Below are 24,501 nucleotides of genomic sequence, written 5' to 3'. Positions count from 1 at the left end.
TAAATTTAATATATCTACCAATTACTTAACAACGTATAACAAAAATCAGACAAACCATCAAACTCTCATGCATTCCTCCCTCCAACCACAAAAAAAATCATGAGACATATGAACAACCAAGGTTAAATACATTAATACTTTAGCTTCAAGATCATTTTATAATTCACACCCCGCCCGTAGGGCGGGCCGATCCTAGTATATATATATATATATATGTTTGCTTCTCTCCTATGCTGCCACCTAGGATGCCACGTCAGAAAGTCATGCGTTCTGGAGCTGACACGTGTTCATATAAGTAAAACTCTGCGTTTCATTTAATCGAGTTATGTTTCGTTTGTTCACATGTTAATGGGCTTCTAAACATTTAATTGGCCTAACGGAGAGAGGTTGTCTTCCCCGATGGCGTGACCAAAAATTAAGGCTCGTGTCCTCTTCGATCTACACCAGCTATGGAGGATATATGATAAATTGAGTGAATCAAATCGACGTGAAAAACCTCTGTGCCAAGCTTTAATTGCGTCTTTTCGTCTTCTGTTGTAATCTTCTGAAGCGTTACGAAACAACCTTCATAAATGCTTCCATGATTTCTCATTCATTGTATCTTGCTTTATCCCTTTTTCCTAGCAATGAATCTCCACCTATAAAAAGGTAAAACTTCATCTCTTGAAAATCATCCTCACAAATCCAATAGCATTCGATATTTTCTCATTATAATAGTTAACTCCTCTGTTCGACTTACTGATCTGAATTATGGGTTGTTCTTCCACCTTAGAGGCGAGGTTGCTCAGTTTCTGGAAAATTGACATGCTTTTTATTGATTCTAAGATATTTTGTTTTTAAAACATATCTTAGTATTGAAATAATTTGTCTTTGCGAAGAAGGTTGTATAATCTCAAAAAAAATTGAAAAATTGTATCCTAATGAGGGACTCTTTGATAACAACAAAGTGTCTTTACGAAGTCAAAAATAGAAGGACATACATATCCCTCAGTTATGTCATTGATATGGTAAATGTGCTGAAGGAACCATGACAGAGGAAAATGTTGTCTGGAGAGAAAGTTCAAACAAAAAATATGGCATGAAAAAGTATAAAAGTTTCCCGTTTCCTAAATCTGAGGAACGTGTCCTCATGAACCAAAGTGGTCATCAGAAGAGTTAAAAGTTTTTTTGGTTTCTTAATCTGAGATGTGTTATTTGTTTTGGTTTTTGGAACTGTAGAATGTTATATCTTATGTGGAAGGGGAAAAATAAATACTATGGAACTAAAGTAACTATAAATGTGTGGGAGCCAAAAATACAGCAGCAGTACGACGCTCTTTACTTACTGGACTGTGGGTTCTTTAGAAAAAAAATTATGTTAATGTTTTTAAAAATTTGAAGCTTCTTAAAATAAATATAGTATTATTTGTATAAACTTTATATTTTTACTATGTCAAATTGAAATAGAAATAATAAGAATATTTCTATTATTACATTTTTTTAATTATTTTTGTTAATATTGTATTATTTAACGATAGAGAATAATGAAAGTTGTTGTCGTTTTAATTCAAATCAAAAATATTTATTAACAATAACAATATGATCTCAGAACTATTTCCATTATTTTTTTGTTTATAATATTATTTTTAATACATAATAATTTTAAATGTTTCATAAGTTAATATAAATTCATGTAAAAATAATTTTTATAATAACTTCTCGTCCGTAGGGCAGGCCGATCCTAGTTTATAAATATAAAAATGCTTGCGTAAAAAGAACTCGTGTAAACCATGAGTCAATCCAATACATATGTGTTTACACGAAAAGCTAAGAAAAACATGGGCTATTTGATTCTTTAAATTTTATATCTAGGCTAGTAAAGCTAAGAAAAACATGGGCTATTTGATTCTTTAAATTTTATATCTAGGCGAGTTATTTATGATAGCTCTTAAATCGCATGTCGAGTTTGGTTTTCATAATAAACTTATTCGAGAATGTAATTTACAAATGAAAATACATAATATGAGTAGATGGTAAGAAGGGGGTTTTTTTCCCTACCATCATCGGCCTTACTTTAAGCATAAGAAGCCAAAACCATAACTTTGTGCATAAATAATTTAATCATTATAGGAAATTGCAAAGTCTACAGTTTCAAAAAAAAATTGCAAAGTCTTTACAAACATCTATAGTTGACGGTATCAAGGCAACAGGAACATATCGGAAACTGAGCGACTCCTTTTTTAAATTACCGGAAAGTAACATTCAGACCTTGATCTTCTGCGTATAATATTCTTGTTCTAAAATAGTTGATGTTTTGAAAAGTTTTTGATGTTTTAAAATACAAGATGTTTTGGTATTTTTATATTAATTTTGTGTTATTATAAATTATGTGACCAATTATGTTTTATAATTAGTTTGATTATTGGTTGCATTAGTTTTTGAAACTGAAGGAATATAATATACAAAACAGAAAATAAATTGGAAAGAGAGAATGATACTAAAAGTTCTGAATTTTCTTTTTATAATTCAGTTTTGACAGTAACAACATCAAAACAACATCTCACAATACCTCAAATCTCTTCTCCGAAAAAAACTCATAATAGTTCATCTGTATATAAAACAAAATCACAATCAGCAAACCAAATATATATATATATATATATATAAAGCTTAACATTCAAAAAAAATAATAGAAATCTACTAATCAAAAGCAAGACAAGTATGCACAGCACAAAAAAAAAACTCAGCGGAAGATTGATAAGGGCTGTAGCTTTATATTTTTTGCTGTAAAATTTAACGTGTAGATTTATTTATTGTAACTTTCATTGCTGTAGTTTTCAAAAACACTAATTTTTTGCTCTGAAAATAAAGCTTTGTACAGCCATATTTTGATTTTTCAGGGATTTTTTTGCTGTGAGTTTTTTAAGGAAAGAAAAGCTCGATTGGTTGACATATATAGCTCTAGACTAAATTTTGGTTGTCCAGAGCATCCCTTCAGTCACTTCGTTTTGTGTTGAGAATGCATTATTTATATACTCCCTCCGTTTCATAAAGTTACATATTTTAGAGAAAAAAAATTGTTTCAAACAATCTATTTTTTTTTTGCATTTTCAATGCATATTTTATTAACTAATTGTAAACTTCAAAAAACTTAATTGCACTTATTAGATTTTTATTGGCTTAAAATTATGGAACAAAGAAAATCACAAAAAAGGTAAATTCAATGTGTTTTATTAAAATGTGTAAAATTTTTTAAATATGTAACATTTTGAAACGGGTGGAAGTTAGCTTTCATGATAAGCTATGAAGTAAAATACTCTCTAATAAATATTAAAAGAATATTATGATTTTAAGGTAAAAAGAATATCTCGGAAGTAACTTGCAGCAGAATTTTGATTGAATTATTTTATTATAAATATTTAAATATCGAATGCATGATATTAGGAAGAAGATATCTCGTGATTTGATTACAACAAAATTTTGATTGACAAATGCTACTATATCTATTTAAATATTAAATATAATAATAAACAAAAAAAGAATCTAAAAATATATACTGCAACAACTTTTCGAAGTAACAAAATAATCATATGTACCATGCTATAATATTTAGGTAAATCTACAACAAATATCAACAATGAAAACTAAAGTAAGATTAGATTTAATTCATATATACCTTCGTAGAAACACTGATCAATTCATAAATACCTTCGTAGGGAGAGAGAGGTTTGAATTTATAACAGTTCATCTGCGTATAAAACAAAATCAAAATCAGCAAAGCATAACTTCAAAACAATCTAATCTTAAAACATATAATTCAATGCTACTAAAGGATTAAATAATCCTATCATTAAATAATTCTTGTCTTTTTTACTATATTTAATCATTTCCTAAATTAATTATAACTAATAAATATTTCGTCAACAATAATATATACTATATATTTTCCTCAATTTGCATTTCAGCGAGAATTCGTCTGTCATTATCAATCCCCTAGATTATATATGCGAAGTGATTTTGCCACATGTCATTTTTACGATCAATTTCACAAAACAAATATGACACGACTACTGAAATTGATGACATATCTTATAGTTTAATATGATATGGACAATTGCATTTAATGTTAATTTATATTTTCGGTAAACTTTTTAAAATATGATAATAACTCATATATTACATTTAATGTCAATTTATATTTTTGGAAATTTTTTTAGAGTATGAGAATAACTCATAAATCATCATTAAAATAAATATATTCAAATATGGCATTATAAATTTCAAAATATAATTTAATTATATATTTTTAAATTATGCAATTTTATTACTAAAATCTTCAAATATTTATACAATTTTTTTAGAAAAATAGAAAAATTTAATCGTAAAATCATTATTTTCATATATATCTACAAATTTTATAAATATTGTTTAATTTTAATATTTGGTAATTATGCAACTTTTACAAATTTATTTAATATATCTAATTAAAATAAATAGATAGAAAAATCTATCTAAGATTATAATTTCAAATATATACATGCATATTCTTAAATATAATTTTTATGTTTAATTAAATCAAATTTATTATAAAATATTGATACGAAAGAGAAAATTTACAATATTAATAAAATTTTATTTTAAAATATAATTTATATTTATCTGTTAAAAAATATTTTAAGTTTTTTTACTGCACAAGGTGCAGGAAAACACCTAGTGCTATTATAAACATCAAACAAGTAATAAAAAGAGGATGTAAGCATTAGATATAGTGTCCACGTAGGCGAAAATAATCGGCATATTTTTGTCTTGTCACCTCCTCTATTTATTTTTACAAAATGATCCTTTAACTTTTTACTTAAACAATTATAACCGAAAATATTTTTTAGTGAAATATATTATTTATCTGAATATAATTATATTTTTTATTTACATAATAGTTTGTAAAGAAATATTTAGTGTAAATAATATCATAATTTTATAAAATACTAAAATAAATTGGGTTGGTTTTCAACTTTCACAAATAAAAAATATTATTTGTAAACTTAGAAAAGAATATATCAAGCATATTCTTTTTCAGGAGAGAAAATAGAAAAATACATCGGAGACAAATTCATCTCTATTATGAAATTTCTCTATTTTAGTGAAAAAAATAGAGGAATACATTGGAGATGGTCTAAGGCATGACCGACGTAAATGATCGACGTTGAGATTTCAGCTTTTCTGATTCTTAGTATTCTTATGTTTCAATATAATTTGAATATTCCATTTGCTTTATAATATAATGGGTTAAAAATATTTTTTGTTTCACGATATAAATTGTTTTTATATTTCAATGTAACTTTATACTTATTGGATATTGTGTGGTCAATTAAATTATGTAAATTATTGTGTAATTGATTAAATTTATATATTAAATGACAGTTTTCTAAAGTAATAACTATTAAAAATTACAGATTTTAATTAAAACTGGAGGATATAAGCCTCAGATAGAGTGTCCACGTATGCGAAAATAATTGGCCAATGGGAAACTATATTTTTGCCATGTCGCCTCCTCTATTTGTTTTCACAAAATGATCCGTCAACTTTTTACTTAAACAATTATAACCGAAATATTTTTTAAGTGAAATATATTATTTATATAAATATAATTATTATTTTTATTTACATAATAGTTTGTAAATAATTATTTAGTGTAAATAATATCATAATTTTATAAAATACTAAAATAAATTGGGCTGGTTTTCAACTTTCACAAATAAAAAATATTATTTGTAAACTTAGAAAAGAATATATCAAGAATATTCTATTTTAGGAGAGAAAATAGAAAAATACATCGGAGACAAATCCATCTCTATTATGAAATTCTTCTATTTTAGAAAAAAAAAATAGAGGAATACATTGGAGATGGTCTAAGGCATGGCCGACGTTGAGATTTCAGCTTTTCTGATTCTTAGTGTTTGAATGTTTCAAAATAATTTGAATATTCCCTTTGTTTTATAATATAATGGTTTAAAAATATTTTTTGTTTCACTATATAAATTGTTTTTATATTTGAATGTAGCTTTATATTTATTGGATATTGTGTGACCAATTAAATTATGTAAATTACTGTGTAATTGATTAAATTTATATATTAAATGACAGTTTTCTAAAATAATAACTTTTAAATATTACAGATTTTAGTTAAACCTGATTACATTTTAAAACAGATAGAGTAATCTATAAACTAACTATATATAGATATGAGGACAAAATTGTAAAGTGGTATCACCTTGAATTTCTCTCATTCTGTGCATTCCTAATTGGAAGGAGATAATCAACATCTAATATTATGTTACTCTCAGTATATTAGAAATGGTCGAACCGCAAACCAATTAAGAAAAATGTAAGGAAGACATAAAGATGTATTTCCAGTTATCACAAATATAGAATCAATTGACAACAACTTAATTATGTCTAGCGTAGGACAACAGAGAAAAGTTTCCATACCTTCTAATATTATAATATCTCACTATATTAGTGGCTAAATCAGTTTTCTCTAGCACAAATACTCATTCGATTATTGGAGTTTAAGCTTTTCTATCTGATGATATTAGTAGTTTGATCCAAAAAAAAGAAACAGTCGAACTGTACATTATATTTGGAGAAAGAAAACAAACAAAAATCAACCGAAGACTTTTAAGGTATATGAAATAAAAATTGTAAATAACAATTATTTGCAATTAAAGAATATGACAATAAAATTGTAAAAATACAAAATAAAACAAAAAAATACAGAGAAAGAAAGATTTAGTAAAATAAAATCATAATATTATTTCCATAATTGATAGTGCTCAATTACACTTTAAAGTCTAAATTTACAACATACACAGTTTTATTTACATCTTTAAACCTATTATCTAATTAAAATGATTTTTAAAAAAGTGTCAGCATGAAGAGTTAGAAAATATACGATAAAATATAATACATAACGTTAAAAATACATTATCACTGATCACTAAAAAATCATGTTAGTAATAATAAAAATGAAATGACAACATATTTATTAAAATCATAGAACGGCACGCAACAAGGTGTTATTAAATATACAAACTACAAATTAAATATGCTCAACGCAAACACACATAAAAATGAGACATCATATTTGGATATATTTAAATAAATAGTTTTAAATATATTATATTCTTGATAATTTTAAAATTACTTAAAAAGAAACTAAATTATTAAAAAATGAATATACAAATAAAACTAAAGCAATATTTGTAATGTCAAAATAATAAATGAATAAAAAATATTTTATGTTAATAAAATAGATTTTAGATTTTAAAGACTTCTAATTCATGTAATATTACAAATTTTAAAATTTGTTTATTACAATTAATATTTTACCATTAGATATATTAGAATAATATTCTAAATCGATATTCAATTGTCAGTTTTCAACTATTACACGTAAAAAAATATTATTAAGTACGTTTTTTTAAAAAAAATGGGGTTTTATATTTTAAGTAGGTTATTGGAGTATTTTTTCTTTCCGTGAATTTATTCGAGATGAGATTACGATCTTTTAAACTAAGATAATTTATGTTCTATACATAATTATATCTTTTTTACATAACTCTAAAATCTCGAACTTGATTCTTCATATTTTATTAGTTAATTGTGTTACATATAATGGAAATACTTACTTCAAACTAAAAATATAAAAAAAAAATCAAATTTAGAAATTAGTTATATATAATTTAATATACAAAATTCACATACAAATAAAAATGATAAATGTAACAAATTTAAATATATTAAAAGATGTAGTAACTTTAAAAGCAAAAAGAGAAAGTCTTTAATCAACACCACAAGAGTTTATATTTTAATCATCGTCGCATCTTCAAAAAAAGTAGTCCACAATATATTATTCCTCACCATTAGCTGAATTAACATGCATCATACGCAAGGTTATATTACCTTTATGAAGAATGCACCTCATGCAGTAATAGCCTGTAACAACCCTTTTTCATAACACTTTGAAGCCACACAAAATAAAAAAAATATTAATTTAACCTTAAAATTATTTAGACTTCGAAAAACTATTTGGTAAACCAACAATAACTCCTCAAGGTCATGAGACCTGCGGTCAGGATCGGCCGTGAGCTCCTCAAGGTCTCCGCAACCTCTCGGTCACCTCTGACATGGAGTCCATCGATGGACCAAACTCTTCACAGTCTCGGCTTTCGTCACCCAATAAGCCCTTCGCTCGTCTCTCGAGTCATCGACCCGTTCCTCCTTAGCACTCGGGTTCTTCAACTGGGCCGCCCAGCAGCCCGGTTACTCCCACGACTCCATCTCCAAAACCCTCTCGCTCTCTAGACAGTTCTCCGCCATGGACGCTCTCTTCAAACAGGTCAAAACCCATAGAATCCTCCTCGCTCCCTCATCGACGCGCTTCTGTTGGGTAAGAAAGCTCAGAGCGCGTTTTGGGTTTTGGAAGAAGCTCTTTCGACGGGTCGGGAGATTCATCACGATGTGTGCAACCGTCTCTTGGCTGCGTTAACGTCTGATGGGTATCCTGATTATGCCCAGAAGCTGTTCGTTAAAATGCGTGAGAGAGGTGTTTCTCTCAATACACTTGGCTTTGGTGTTTATATAGGAAGCTTCTGTAAGAGTTTCGATACGGATCAGCTATTGAGACTTGTGGGTGAGGTTAAAAAGAGTAACTTTAACATCAATGGATCCATTGTCGCGCTTTTGATTCTCCATGGTCTTTGTAAATGTTCGAGAGAATTGGATGCTTTTTACATTTTGGAAGAGCTGAGAAACATTGATTGCAAACCGGATTTTATGGCGTATAGAATCATAGCTGAAGCGTTTGTAGCGACTGGGAATCTGTACGAGAGACAGGTTGTCTTAAAGAAGAAGAGAAAGCTCGGAGTAGCACCGAGGAGTAGTGATTACAGAGATTTTATCTTGGGTTTGATCTCTGCTAAACGTTTGATTGAGGCTAAGGAAGTGGCTGAGGTGATTGTGAGTGGAAACTTCCCCATTGATAATGATGTCCTAGACGCGTTGATTGGATCTGTCTCTGCGGTTGATCCAGATTCTGCTGTTGGATTCTTGAATTACATGGTGATAAACACAGGGAAACTGCCTGCGATTCGGACTCTGAGCAAGAATCTTTGCAGGCACGAGAAGGGGGACCTTCTGATAAAGGCTTATGAGGTTTTATCAAGCAGAGGATGTTTTTCAGAGCCTGAAAGTTACAGTCTGATGATATCGTTCTTGTGCAAGGCAGGGAGAGTCAGAGAAGGGTACAGTGCTCTGCACGAGATGAAGAAGAAAAGGCTTGATCCAGACGTTTCACTCTATAACGCTCTCATCGAAGCTTGTTGCAAAGCGGAAATGATCCGGCCAGCAAAGAAGCTGTGGGATGAGATGTTCGTAGAGGGATGCAGAATGAATCTGACGACGTATAATGTACTTTTCAAGAAATTGTCGGAGGAAGGCGAGGTAGATAAGTCTTTGAGGCTGTTTCGGAAGATGCTTGAGAAAGGGATAGAACTAGATGAAACAATTTATACGTCTCTCATCGAAGGCCTATGCAAGGATACAAAACTTGAGGATGCTTTGGAAGTCTTCAGAAAGTGTATGGAGAGGGATCAAATAGTTGCGAGAAGGGTATTGATCACGTTTGTTTTAAATCTATGCAGCAACGGCCATTTTGGTGAGGCGTCTCAGCTGCTGCGCGAGAGAGAACATTTGGAACACACAAGTGCACATGTAGTGTTGTTGAAATGTGTGGCTGATGCGAAAGAGGTTGAGGTTGGAATCAAACATATGAAATGGATCAAAGAGGTGTCTCCATCTCTTGTTCACAACATTTGTTCGGACCTTTCGGCGTCTTTCTGTTCATCATCTGATCCTGATTCCATTCTTCCGTTTATTCGAGCACTTGAGCTCTCATAGCTACACCGATAGGCAAATTTATTATGTGTAGACCAGATCCTATACCCTAGACTGTAATGGAGTTGTCTGGGTATACATTACAAGTCTATGTAAGAATTGTTCAAATGAATAATATTTTCTTACGGTTAAAAAAAAAAAACCAACAATAACTCCTAAATCAGATAATTTGTTTATAATTTTTTTCCCTTGAATTGGGGAACAAACAATTTTATATATCATATTCAAATCAGCTAAGGAATAAATCAAGGGACAGAATATTCGAAAAAACAACTGTAAAATCTTAAGCTTTCCTATTTTGTCAAAAAAAAAAAAAATAGTCAGAATATTCTATATATTAAAGCAATCGTGATATGCCTTGCAAAGGTGGTTAAATAGATACTCTCTACTCTAGGATTTCAAATCTCCACTATACGGTAGAACTTCTATAAATTAATAAACTCTATATATTAATAAATCTTACCGGTCCCAATTTGGACCAGTTCAAAATTTGACACAAATCGATAAAATAATAAGATAATATTTTTTTTATAAATTTTTATGTAAATATATGGTCCCATTAAAATTATAAATTAATAATTTATATGAATACATATTTTTATATAAGTAATAACCTATTATTATATTATTTATTTTATATTCACAATGAAATTATCTTTATATTGTCCTAACACTTAATATATTTTTTATGAGAATTAGTAATATTATATCTAAAACGTCATTTAAGTTTTATGCAATTTATATTATATACACCAAATAATATAATAAAATTACTATAAATATCAAATTTCAAAAAATAACAATTAATGTCTATACACTAAAATCGAATATTTTTCTTATCTTGAAATAAATATATCTTAAAATAAGAAATCTAAATAAAATTTTTTTTGAAAGTTAATATATCTATAAATTAATAAATTTTCAAAGTCCTAATATTATTAATTTGTAGAGGTTCTACTGTATATACTTCCACATGTAGTCATACTCTCGACATATTTCCCATTCTCCAATGGGAACCATGTTTGCTAAACTGTCCATGTAAGTCTTTTTACAGAAAGTATGTATCTAATCACCTTGCAAATAAAAGTTATAAACGTTAGATCATATAACTAAAAATCGGATGTTAACCAACATATATGCTAACAAACGTTTAGTTCTATAGTTATAAACATTTACATTCTCATCTGAGAAGAAGATGTCAATTTTTTTTTATAGAATATTGTAGTATATTTCTTTCATGAATGAATGATTTTCACTTGTATTTACTATCGTGTTTTGGAAGGTTTACATCTTTCAGTTTGTAGTTCTTTTGTTTTTGTGTAATAGTGTGATAGGTAAAAATTAATGTTTTCATATCCGTTCCAATCCTCGGTAAAGCTGGTGCCCGAATATAATCTGGTTTTGATTTAATGAAAAAATTATTCATAAAAATCATGATAAAAACCAACAAAAAAAAAATCGTTATTAACCCACGATACGATATTGTTGACCTAATAAAAATCTAGAAAAACTGATTGCATTTTTAATAAAATAATTAAACTTTTGATATACATAAATTAAATAAACTACAAATTTGTATTTTTAATGAACTTTCACTATGTTGTTTAAAGAAAATGAAGAGAATGATAACAGAAAAAAAAAATATTGTGAGAATTCAGAATTAGTTTTTCTTATTATTTTGTTTTGTGCTTATTTTAAATTTAAAATATAATTTTATAATAATTTTTTAAAAAAATACAAACTCATAGTTGTTTATATGACATTTTTTAATTGAGTAAATTTTATTATACAATTGACAGTTACAGATGAATATTAATATTAGTAAATATAGAAAATAAATTGTTTTCATTTATATATAATGACAATATATAAATTTGTATTATAATTTATACTCCCTCCGTTTCTGAATAAGTGTCACAATGACATTTTTCACACATATTAAGAAAGTTGCTGAAATATATGTAAGTTGTTATTAATTGCACCTCTCTGACCAATAATATTTGAGATAAATAACATTATTTATAAAATCAATGCAGTTTGCAATTAATTTTCAGCTGAAAGTAAGTATAATTTGCATTGGAATTGTAAAGTGATACTTTTTGTGTAACAAGAAAAAATGTTAGAATGACACTTATTATGAAACAAATGAAGTATATAGTATATCATGTTGAAAAACATATAAGTACAACACAAAGAAAATTAAAATAAACATCCGCGCGGTTGCGCGGATCCAGCTCTAGTATAAAGCTAAATCAAAAGCAACAAACATTTCAGAGCATAAAAAAACTTAGTTTCTGTTGAGAGTGACACAACTATTTACCAGATTGAGGAACAAAAGATGTTATTGAAATGTACGATCAAATCATATATATCTTCAGCGGAGGAATCGTTATAACAGAGCATCTGCATATAAACCAAAAGAAAAATCAGCTCTCGTGAAATATGTATATATATAAAAGCTTAATGTTCTAAAATAATAAAAAAAATATCAACATAAAAAGTTCAGAATAGAAAATTCAATTACTTCGTTTCTTCTACTGTGAATTGGTTAACGTTTCTCAATGATTTAGCTTGCATGATAAGCTAATAAGTAGAATATTTTCTAATAAATTCTCAAAAACATTTATGCTTATAATGTAATATTATTTTTGGAATATCTTGTTGATAAAGCTAAATGAGAATATTTCGTATATAGATTTCACCAGAATTTTTGTTGACAAGTTTCAATTTAAATATTTAAATTTTAAATGCATAATTTTAAGAGAGAAGATATCTCGTCAATTGATTGCAACTGATTTTTGATAAGACAAATCCACTATAGAGATTCAAATATTAAATATTGATAATAAGGAAAATAAATATAGGGATTAAATTGCAACAACCTTTGATTGACAACTATAAATATTTAAATATTAAATACATGCTTTTGAATTAACAAAATAATCATATAAAGTTTTTTTTACAAATATCATATCTTAATATAATACATTGACTAAAATTTCTAAAACTATAACTTATGAATCTAATATATGTATATATATATTGTATATACAATTTATAATATGATTAATCATATGATAATTATTGATAAATTGGTAATATTAAACTTTACAATATAAAGTTATTTATTATATAATTTGACATAAAACTATATAGTTTATATAAATTTGTTATTTTCTCACATATAAAATATCATATAATACTTTATAATATGATAAAATTGTATAAAATCATATTTTAGTACAAAATTGCTTGTTAATAATGTTATAAAAGTAGCGATAAGATTGTATATAATAATAGTATAGTGATTTGACTATTTTATAGTATTGACTAATATATTGAGTTGTCTATGAAAGTGAGTTAGATTTAGTTGACGTTTATTTATTTATTTTTAAATCAAAGCTTTTGTTTAATCACATGTCATGTCAGCAAGTTTAGGGATGCATAATGATTAAAGTCATATAACTATTGTGAAATTATCTGAGTCACCATTGTGAAATAGTGATCCAATCAAATTATAATGTTTTCACTTAAGCGTGTTCTTAAATAATAGTATGATATAATAGCCAATATATATTGTTTTAGTTAATTCGCTAAAATAATTTTATTTAAAATTACAATACATATCTTATTTATTCACCAATTTAGGTGAGTTGACTATTTCTGGATGAATAGTTAACAAATAAACAAAATTGGTTTTATTCTTTACTATTCATTTGGTAACTAAAGATATTGACCAAAAAAACGCATATCAATTTTTGGTAAGAATGACTAAAGTGTTTTAATGTTGACCTCAGTTGGCTTATATATACACTGAAAAGTAACGTAGATATAATTTGAGATCAAATAAGGAAAATTTATCAATGGCATTACGCCTAGCGTTATGTCTATGTGTTTATCTGCTGTTTACTCAAGGTGCAGAAGGAAGTATTAATGTGAGAATCCAACTTTTTGTTTGTTCTATCATCAATTTCATTTTTTTTAATTTAATAATTTCTCTTTAATTGTGTTTTGCAGGATTTTGATTGTGTTGAAATATACAAACAACCGGCTTTCCAACATCCATTGTTGAAAAATCACAAGATTCAGGTGGGATAGTAAATTATGCATGGTAAATATATGTGAGATTGAGATACGAAACTTGTTCCAGTTAAAGATAGAATACGAAAGTTTTACTATTCAGATCTAAGAGTCTGGATCCGCCTTCATACAAAGAAGTTTTAAAATTTTGTTGAAAATAATTTGATTTATAGGCCTTTTAGAAATATCAATTGTTAAGAATCTTATTTTTCTTTTGTTTTTTTCTGGGATACTATATATAGGAAACATTCAGCTCATATGAGGATCATGAAAAAAGCGACAACTATGAAAAGAAAGACCATTGTCCAAAGGGAACGGTTCCAATCTTAAGACAACGAAATGGATCCGAGAGCTTTCATTTGAACACATCCGATCATTTGGGTCAACATGTATATTTTCCACTTCTTATTTGCTTTTGTAAAGAGTTACACAAGTCTCATTTACGTTTTTTTTTCCTTCTAACACTACAAGAAAACAGCAAGGATTCTGAGGGAAAAAATCGTCGGAATTTCGTCGGAATATCGTTATTCCGACGACATACCGACGAAACAAGTCGTCGGAAATAATTCCTCGAAATTTCTTCTTTCCTCGGAAATTCCTCGGAATTTTCCGACGGAATTCTGAGGAAATAAACTTCCGAGGAAATTGCGAGGATCACTAGTTTGTCGAAAAGGTCCTCGGAATATACCGAGGGAGAACTTCGTCGGGATACTTCCTCGGACGTTCATCGATCGATGCGTTTTTAGGCATATATACATCGATCGATGCGTTTTTAGGAATATACCGAGGGATTTGTCCCTCGGTATATACCGAGGAACCGTTCCCTCGGTATATTCCGAGGAAAGGTTTCCCTCGGTATATTCTGAACGTTTTTTTATAAACAGATCGATCGATGGATTTATGTCCAAAAACGCATCGATCGATCGAGTAAAAAATATAATTAATTTCCTCGGAATGTAAAAAATATTAATTTTTTAAAAAAATAAAATTTCTGAAATTTAAATTCGAAAATATGAAATTAAAATTAAAAATGAAATCATATTAATTAATATTCAAAGTTTCACAAATAAAAATAAAACATTCCGAGTTTTTGGAAAAAAAAAAAAAACTACGGGTCTGGCACGTCCAGGAAGACCTCGTTCGGGTACATCCTCTGCATCATCTCCATCATTTGCTGGTTCAGCCTCCTCTGTGCCTCATAGCCCGCCTGTTGAGCCGCCATCTGGGTCTCCAACAAAGATATACGATCATCTTTGTCCTTCAACTGAGCCGTAAGCACTTCTGGATCAACAAAGGGCGGTGGTGCAGAAAAAGGAGGAACCGACCGGGTGCGACGACCCAAACCGACCAAATGTCCCTTCTTCTTTGGAACCGACTGAATAGAAAATAGCCAAATTTACAAATTTAAACCAAGAAATAAATGAATTGAACTTTAAAAAAAAAAGAACTTACGGATTCAACGATTTCGTTGATTCGAAACCGGGACAAGTTGGTCGAAGCCGTCGAAGCGTCATCCTCGGTTTGAAGCTGAGACACTTCGTCTACCACCTGAGTTTGGACCAGGTCGACCACGTCCCTCACAAGACCGTCATCAATCTGGCCGGTCTTCTTGTTGGTATACGCCCTCCTCATTAGGGCGAGATCATCAACCGGCTCGCCATCATTTTCTTCCGCCTTGAAAAAAAACATAAATTAAAGAAACATTAGAAATTAGAAGAAATGCACAATAAATTAAAATTCTGAAACTCAAATAATTGAAGAAAAAACGGTTGAACTTACCAAGCGATCTCCCAGAGTGGCAATAGATTGAGCACCCAAGTTATGCTTGTAGATGCCCTTCCCTTTACGGTCGCTCCTGCGGTTGGTGGAGTTGGTGGAAGAAGTTTCTTTCGTCTCTTCTTTATCCCAATGCGCACACAACTCCTTCCAGACCGTGTCGTTCATCGACTTTGGGACCTTTTAATAAAAAAGAAAAGAAAATAGTTTAATAAATTAAAAAATAGTTTAATAAATTTAAAAATTGTTTAATAAATTAAATCGAACCTTATTGATTTCCCACTTCTTCTTCCACTCGTGGATCTGCTTCCCATAGCTGTCCATTACTTTATGGACGAAGTGGTGATAGATAAAGAGCGTCTCATCGGAATTCCAGTTGAACTCTTGCTGAAAAAAAAACACAATTAGTAGAAAAATTATATTAAAGATTAAAAATATAAGTAAAAAATTAGAATACTTACCGCAAACTGACGAAACCACATAACCTTCTTCTCGGTAGGGAAGTGAGTGAAAGTCGGATGTCCACTGTCGAGGGCCGAGTACATCATACGGTTGATCCATGCGCTGATCCCGTTCCCGGATCGGTTGAACCTAATAAAAAGAATAAACGGTTAATAATGAATCCAAATTTAAAGAAAAAAATGTTTAATTACCATGTTTGACCCCGTCCATGTGGATACGGAGTGAGATACGGAAGATGGTCACGACCGGGCTGTTGAACCAACTCCGCAACACGCATCACTCCCGGAGGACCAGGAGCGGATGCAACAGCGGGAGCGAGAGGAGCAGGAGCGGGTGCAGCAGAGGGAGATGTATGGTTGGAGCTGTGGGGCGCAGGGGAATCCTGAAAATGGCTGGAATCCCGAGACTGGCTCCCCGTACCACCACGACTACGACGCTGTCGAGGCCGGGTCTGATCATCATGAGACCTCTAAATTAAAAAAATATATTTACTAAATAGAGAAATATATAAATTAATTTTGTTTTTAAAAAAAATCCCAAATAATATAGTGACAAAAAAGATTTACATATATTAAAAATATTTAATAAATATATAAAAATAGTTCTAATAAACAAAAAATAGTTTTAATAAATAAAAATAGTTTAATAATTAAAAAAAAATAGTTTTAATAATATATATATATATTAAAAATATTTTTAAATCCCAAATAATAGTTTTTAATCACAAAAAAAGTTTTATAGATATTTAAAATGTTTTGTAAAATCCAAAAAAATCGAATTTGTATACCAAATTTTTTTTGTAAAATCCAAAAAATCGAATTTATATAGAAAAATCGATTTGCAAAATACAAAAATCGATTTTATATACAAAAATCGATTTTATAAATACAAAAAAATAAAACAATTATAAAAAAATTCTTCATCAATTCAACAAAACAAATTATTCAACCAAATCATAATTATAAACCTATTATACAACCAAATCACAATCCTAACCAATCACCCTAACAAAAATCTATCAAAACTACACAAAAACCTAACAAATAGAACCTAAGAGAGTGGGATAGGGTCCTTACATGATTTGTGTAAGAGAAGGGGGAGATCGCCGGAGATATCGTCGGATTTCAGGGGGAAATCGCCGGAAAGGAGAGAGGAGTCGCGCAGAGGAAGAAGAGAGAAATGGGGAAGAAGAAGCGGCTCGTGGTTATAAAACCTAGGGTCCGACGGATAATATCCGTCGGAATTCCGTCGGAATTCTAATTTCAATTTTCGCGAAATATTTGCCCGGTAAAATGAAAATATTCCGAGGAAATACCGAGGAACTAGTGTTTGGGGTTTCAAAACATCAATTTTTTTTGCCGTATTTCATTTCTTATACAATTGTAATGCATACCATTGAGGATTCTTTGTATAGATGAGCATAAACCATGAAATAACAAATTTCAAAACTTATTGAAAGTATTCCCTTTACCGTTCATTAAAAGGTATAAGTGTTTCTCTTATGTTGTGGGATTTCGTTCATACAATCGGAAAAGTGTTAATTATACGGTAAGGAACAAATATTTGACTTCATAATGAACGTAAGACACTTAATAAGGGTTATATAGGTGTTATTCAAACCGCAAAACGTTGTTTTCGGTTTAAAAACCATATTTCCTCGGAATTTCCTCGGATTATTCCGAGGGAACTCCGAGGAAACCCTCTTCTTCCTCGGAATTTCCTCGGAATATTCCGAGAAAATTCCGAGGAACTAGTGTTTGGGGTTTCAATACGTCAATTTTTCTTATAAACGGATCGATCGATGTATATATATCCAAAAACGCATCGATCGATCACTAAGATGGACCGGACCGTAAGAATGTGATCGATCGATGAGATTATCCCATCGATCGATCGAGAATCTCAAGTGTTCCTCGGAATGTCCTCGGAAAATCTTGTAAGTTTTTTTATAAACGGATCGATCGATGGATATATGTTCAAAAGCGCATCGATCGATCACTAAGATGCACCGGACCGTAAGAATGTGATCGATCGATGAAATTATCCCGTCGATCGATCGAGAATCTCAAGTGTTCCTCGGAATGTCCTCGGAAAATCTTGTAAGTTTTTTTATAAACGGATCGATCGATGGATATATGTCCAAAAACGCATCGATCGATCACTAAGATGCACCGGACCGTAAGAATGTGATCGATCGATGAGATTATCCCATCGATCGATCGAGAATCTCAAATGTTCCTCGGAATGTCCTCGGAAAATCTTGTAAGTTTTTTTATAAACGGATCGATCGATGGATATATGTCCAAAAACGGATCGATCGATCACTAAGATGGACCAAAGCGTAAGAATGTGATCGATCGATCCGTTTTTGGACAAAAACGCATCGATCGATGCGTGTACGGGAAACATAATTATAAGGCAAAACCCGACCTTTTTTGGATCTAAACCTCATAACTCTCATCCCCTCCGATTTCCCCTATAATTCGCCCCCCTTTCTCTCTCTATAATCATCCGATTTGAACAATTTTGGGCTCTATTCCCCTTGATTTTTCGAGCTCTACCTGATTCCTACACTCGTTTTCACCCTAAGACAGGTATACTCCGCGAATCTCCACATTCTGGAATCGTGTTCTTGAGCAATATTTGGGTTTTGTGAATTTCTTATTTCCTTGTTGATTCCTTGATCAAATATGCATGAAACAGATGTTTAAACATGGAATAGAACACAATTGTCTGTGATCAACGAGTTTGGAACACAATTGAGATGATTTAGGGATTGAGTTCTTAATTGATTATAACCATGTTGAGAGCAATGATTCTATTTTGTAGAGAATGAAGCGCACGAAAACATCAGCAAAGAAGAACACACAAGAAGAGGGTTCGTCTCAGCGAGAGACGCAAAGGCCAAAGAAGTGAGATAAGTCTGATACGACCCACTATAACAACATGAAGAAGGTAGCCGTTCCGGCTACACAACTAGCATGTCCTGAGACGATGAAAATATTGGGAATCAAAGCAGACATTGAAGGGCTATTCCAGAACATGGGTCTAGGCCAACTCTCATCCCCTCAGAATTTCCTCGGTATTTCTTAAAAAAAAAAAAAAAAAATCAATGGTAGTCTGTTTCCGAGTCATCATCACCAGATGAATCTGAATTTGGATCTTGGTGAAACTCTCCAATCACTGGTTCATCCTCTACGTGAACGACGGCTTCCTCTCCAAAGTCGGTTAAATCGACTACAAGGCCAACTCCAGCTAAATCTTCTGCTGCACTTAAGTTGCCGGATGTGCTTGGTTGTAGTGGGTCTTCCAGCTCAAAACTTCCCTGAACTCGGCCTCTCGGGTTGAGTCTTGTAACAGTAACCCATGGATCATCTCTGTTCCTCACCCGGGGGTACTTGATATAACAAACCTGTAACATTTAAAAAAATTATAAATTAATACACATGATGATGAATCATTCTGAATAATTAACATTTAAATACCTGATCGGCCTGAGAAGCAAGAATGAAAGGATCATAATATTGCAGCTTTCGCCTCGAATTTACTGATGTAACACCAAATGCATCTGTTCTCACACCTCGATCTGGAGTGTTGTCGTGCCAATCACAATAGAAAACAGTACAGCGCAATCCAACCATGCCCAAATACTTGATTTCCAAAATCTCATGTATGTGTCCGTTGTATACATCATCTCCTGATGCAGAACAAACGCCAGCATCATAAGTCGTACTCGAACGTCTCCTCTTCTGAGTTGTGAATGAATATCCTCGAGTACAAAATCTCGGATATGACTTCACAACAAAGTTTGGTCCAACGACCATCTCACGTATCCAATCGTCAAATGTTTCACCTCTGGCCAAACCAGCAGACACCTATTAATAGCACATATATATATGTTATATCAATAAATGTGAATTAGTATAAATATGTGATAAAATATATTTTAATTTGTTTAAAGCACTCACATAAGTAAACATCCATCCAGTAAATTATCTCTGCTTCATTTCTTCTAGTTCGTCCTCTGTGGCGTATCTATACTCGAACCGCTTTTCTGCCATGAAAATCCTGTATATGATGACAATAATGTAATTAATTAAGATTTAAATTTCAACTTGTTAAAATAAAAATTTGTAAGCTCATTTATTTACCTCTCATATTGAAGAACGTCTTCGCAGTTGGTGACCAAATATGTTAGCAAATGACTGCGCTCCTGCTCAGTAAGTCGACGGTCCTTTGGTTTTCCGCTAAGTCGTCCAACGTCTGTGAAAATGTCTGGAACCGTAACATGATATGTTGCCCGTTCGCCTCTATCATCATGCCGAGCAGGTCTTCTGTTTTTGGTCTGAACTTCTGCTGGAAAGTAGTACTCGGCAAAGTTTGAAGTTTCTTCATTGATCATCTGTGCGACTATAGAACCTTCCACCCTACTTAAATTTTTCACCATCTTTTTCAAATGGAACATATACCGCTCATACAGATACATCCATCTATACTGCACAGGACCACCAAGTTCCAATTCTCTTGCCAGGTGAATAACAAGATGCTCCATAACATCAAAAAATGAGGGAGGAAATATCTTCTCAAGGTTGCACTGAATCACGGCTATGTTAGTCTTCAAATTTTCAATACCTTCAAGAGTCACTGATCTCGTGCATAAATCGCGGAAGAAACCACTTATCCCTGCAATTGCTTCATGAACATTTCGTGGTAATAGTTCCTGTAAGGCGAACGGAAGGAGGCGCTGCATCATTACATGGCAATCGTGGCTTTTCAAGCCAGTAAACCTTCCTTCCTTTCTGTCGATACAGTTACGCAAATTTGATGCGTAACCGTCTGGAAATTCCACATCGTTTGAAATCCAATCAAAGAACGCATCTTTTCCCTCTGCATCAAGTCGGTATATGGGAAAAGGAGCCCTACCATTCTCATCAACATGAAGTTCTGAACGAGCACATATATCGACTAAATCCAGTCTTGACTTCAAATTATCCTTTGTTTTACCTTGAACATTAAGGATCGTGTTCATGAGATTGTCAAAAAAGTTCTTCTCAATATGCATGACATCTAAATTATGCCTTAGCAGATGATCCTCCCAGTATGGCAGATCCCAGAAAATACTTTTTTTGTGCCAGTTATGTAGTTCTCCAACAGCATCTACCGGAAAACGCTCATGTCCACCGACGTCTGGCGTCCTTTCTGCACCAAAATCTCTTAGTTGTATCTTCAAATCTTTCCCACAAATTTCCGGAGGTGGACTGTCAAACACCCTCTTGTTCTTCGTAAACAAATTCCTACTTCTACGATATGGATGATCAGGTGGTAGGAATCTCCTGTGACAGTCAAACCAACACGTTTTCCTTCCGTGTTTTAGTTGGAAAGCATCAGTGTTATCTTGACAATATGGACATGATAGCCTTCCATGCGTTGTCCATCCAGACAACATACCATATGCTGAAAAATCACTTATTGTCCACATTAGTACTGCCCGCATTTGAAAGTTTTCTTTACACGAAACATCGTATGTTTCAGCACCTTGAGCCCATAGTTGTTGCAACTCATATATTAGTGGCTGAAGAAACACATCAAGTGATCTCTTAGGATGCTCTGGTCCGGGAACAAGAATCGAGAGAAACAAAAACTCTCGTCGCAAGCACAAGTTTGGGGGTAGGTTGTATGGTGTAAGAATGACGGGCCATAGAGAATACTGTCTTCCACTCTTGCCAAACGGACTGAAACCATCAGTACATAATCCAAGGTAGACATTTCTTCTCTCATACGCAAAGTCGGGATACTTTGATTGGAAATGCTTCCACGCTTTTGCATCTGAAGGATGTCTGATCTCACCATCTGTTGAGTGCTCCGCATGCCATCTCATTGGTTGCGCTGTGCGTTCAGACAGATACAACCTCTGCAACCTTTCCGTCAAAGGTAAATACCACATCCTTTTATATGGCACTGGAACTCTTCCACTCGTATCTTTATAACGAGGCTTTCCACAAAATTTGCATGTAACCCGCTGTTCATCCGCCCTCCAATAAATCATGCAGTTGTCGCTGCATACATCTATTACCTGATACGATAAACCAAGACCAGCTACGAGTTTCTGAACCTCGTAGTATGAACCAGGAGCTACATTATCCTCGGGTAGAATACCTTTTACAAAATCAGCAATCGCATCCACACAGTCTTCAGCCAAATTATAATCTGTTTTAATGCCCATCAATCTTGTAGCAGATGATAAAGCTGAATGACCATCTCTGCAACCTTCGTACAATGGTTGCTTTCCAGCATCCAACATATCATAAAATCTCCTAGCTTCTGCATTGGGTAAATCTTCCCCTCTAAAATGATCATTTACCATCTGCTCAGTACCTACACCATAATCTACATCCGTTCTAATTGGTTCTTCTAATCTAACCGCTGGCTGAGGTTCGCTAGTACTACCATGTTCATAATCAGTTTCCCCATGATGATACCAAATTTTGTAACTTCGTGTAAACCCACTCAAATATAGATGAGTCCAAACATCCCACTCTTTTATAACCTTTCTATTTTTACAATTAGAGCAAGGACATCTTAACATACCTGTTTTTTCTTCCGGTTGTCGATGAACTAACCCCATGAATTCGGTTATACCTCGTTGGTATTCTTCCGTAAGCAATCTCGTGTTCGGATCCAAATGAGGTCGATCGATCCAAGAACGAAAATAATTTGAAGAATACATATTTTTTATGAATCAAATTCGTGTGTAAATAGAGTAAGAGGGAGGATGAAGATATGGAGTGAATGAAGAGGAAGAGGAGTGCTTGTATTTATAGTTTAAATCCTGCCGACAGACTGAGGAAATTCCGACGGAATTCCGACGGAAAAGGCTAGTTCGTCGGAATTTCCTCGGAATTTTGTAAACTCCCCCAACGGCTCTCCAACGGCTATAATATTTCCTCGGAATTCATCGGTTTTTTCCGAGGAACCCATTTTCCCTCGGAATTTCCTCGGAATATTCCGACGGATAGATATTTCCTCGGAATTCCGTCGGTATATTCCGAGGAAATTCCGAAGAAACCCAATTTTGTGCTTCCTCGGAAATTCCTCGGGATATTCCGAGGATTTCATTTTCCGTCGGAATGTCCGTCAGAATACCGCTGTTTTCTTGTAGTGTAACAAATTCTCATTTAAGACATTCTAATAATATATTTATTTTATGACTTACATATGTTTCTAACAGTTTGCAACAATGGAGACCAGTATGTTAGATGGAAGTATCTATCGAGGAGCCGAGGCTGAAATAAGTGTTCATTCTTTAAATTTGCAAGATAACCAATATAGTAAAGGTCAAATCTGGTTAGAAAATGGATATTTAGGTCAACTTAATAGTATACAAGCTGGCCGGTTGGAACCGGGCCTCGTGGTCTGGTGGTAAAGGAACCTCGGCTGAGGTGCCCGCCATCACGACTTCGAGCCCCGGCCACATCGGATTTAACATCCCTTCCGTTGGGGCGCTGGATCCTCTACGGGGATAGTTGGGAATGTGGCTGCCCAGATACAAGAGTTATCAAAAAAAAAAAAAAAAAAAAAAAAAATACAAGCTGGTTGGGCGGTAAGTAAACTTATTATTTTTATATTTCATAAAATAATTAATGAAAATAAGCTGGAAATAAGAAATATGTTTTCAATAAAATTTATATTTTAAAATTTCCATGCATATCTAATTATATGTTTACTTTTTAGGTGCATGCAAGATTGTACGGTGACAGTGTCACACGGTTTACAATATATTGGACTGTGAGTAAATTATAGTTATTGCTATTCATATATGAATAATAATTAGCCTACATTTTTTTTTGTCGACAATAATAATTAGCCTACATAGAATTAAAATATCAACACCTAGATAGTCCAAGATGACTATGACCGGATTGTCTTTACTATTTTTTTTTTTGGTCGGCTTTTTTTTTTTCTGTCGATGATTGTCTTTGCTATTTTATTCACGGACCAAATAGTATTACAAATGTATTTCTTTTTCCATTTTAGGGAGATGGCTATGGTAAAACTGGGTGCTACAACACACAATGTCCTGGTTTTGTTGTTTTAAGTCGAAATCCCATAATTGGAAATCAGTTTTCGGGATCATCTGTCTATGGAAAACTTTTATTTTACACTGCACATATTTCGGGTCAGTTTCTCTTCGTTTCGTATAGGATGTTAAATAGACTTTTAAATTAATTTTTATATATTTTTAGGGTGAAT

The 24,501-nt window shown here is 32.0% G+C and overlaps 2 protein-coding genes and 1 pseudogene across 2 annotated transcripts in view; all 3 read left to right on the top strand.

Moving 5' to 3' along the window:
* The window catches only part of LOC106363055, a 39,982-nt gene that overhangs the window by 14,854 nt on the left and 627 nt on the right, over nucleotides 1-24,501 (top strand). The window lies entirely within an intron of this gene.
* Nucleotides 7,930-10,062, top strand: LOC106447308 (annotated as a pseudogene).
* On the top strand, nucleotides 13,945-24,499 carry LOC106448880 (the record flags this gene model as incomplete). The annotated part of the gene is made up of 7 exons (XM_048756542.1): nucleotides 13,945-14,022; nucleotides 14,256-14,402; nucleotides 23,480-23,639; nucleotides 23,841-23,851; nucleotides 23,983-24,036; nucleotides 24,286-24,427; nucleotides 24,495-24,499. Coding segments are annotated over 7 exons (597 nt in total), but the record flags the coding sequence as incomplete, so codon positions are not given.

The sequence above is a fragment of the Brassica napus genome, chromosome C4 (genome assembly GCF_020379485.1).
Source record: "Brassica napus cultivar Da-Ae chromosome C4, Da-Ae, whole genome shotgun sequence".
NCBI lineage: Eukaryota > Viridiplantae > Streptophyta > Magnoliopsida > Brassicales > Brassicaceae > Brassica > Brassica napus.
Note: the sequence above shows the minus strand (reverse complement) of the source record. Positions and strands in the feature narration are given on the sequence as shown.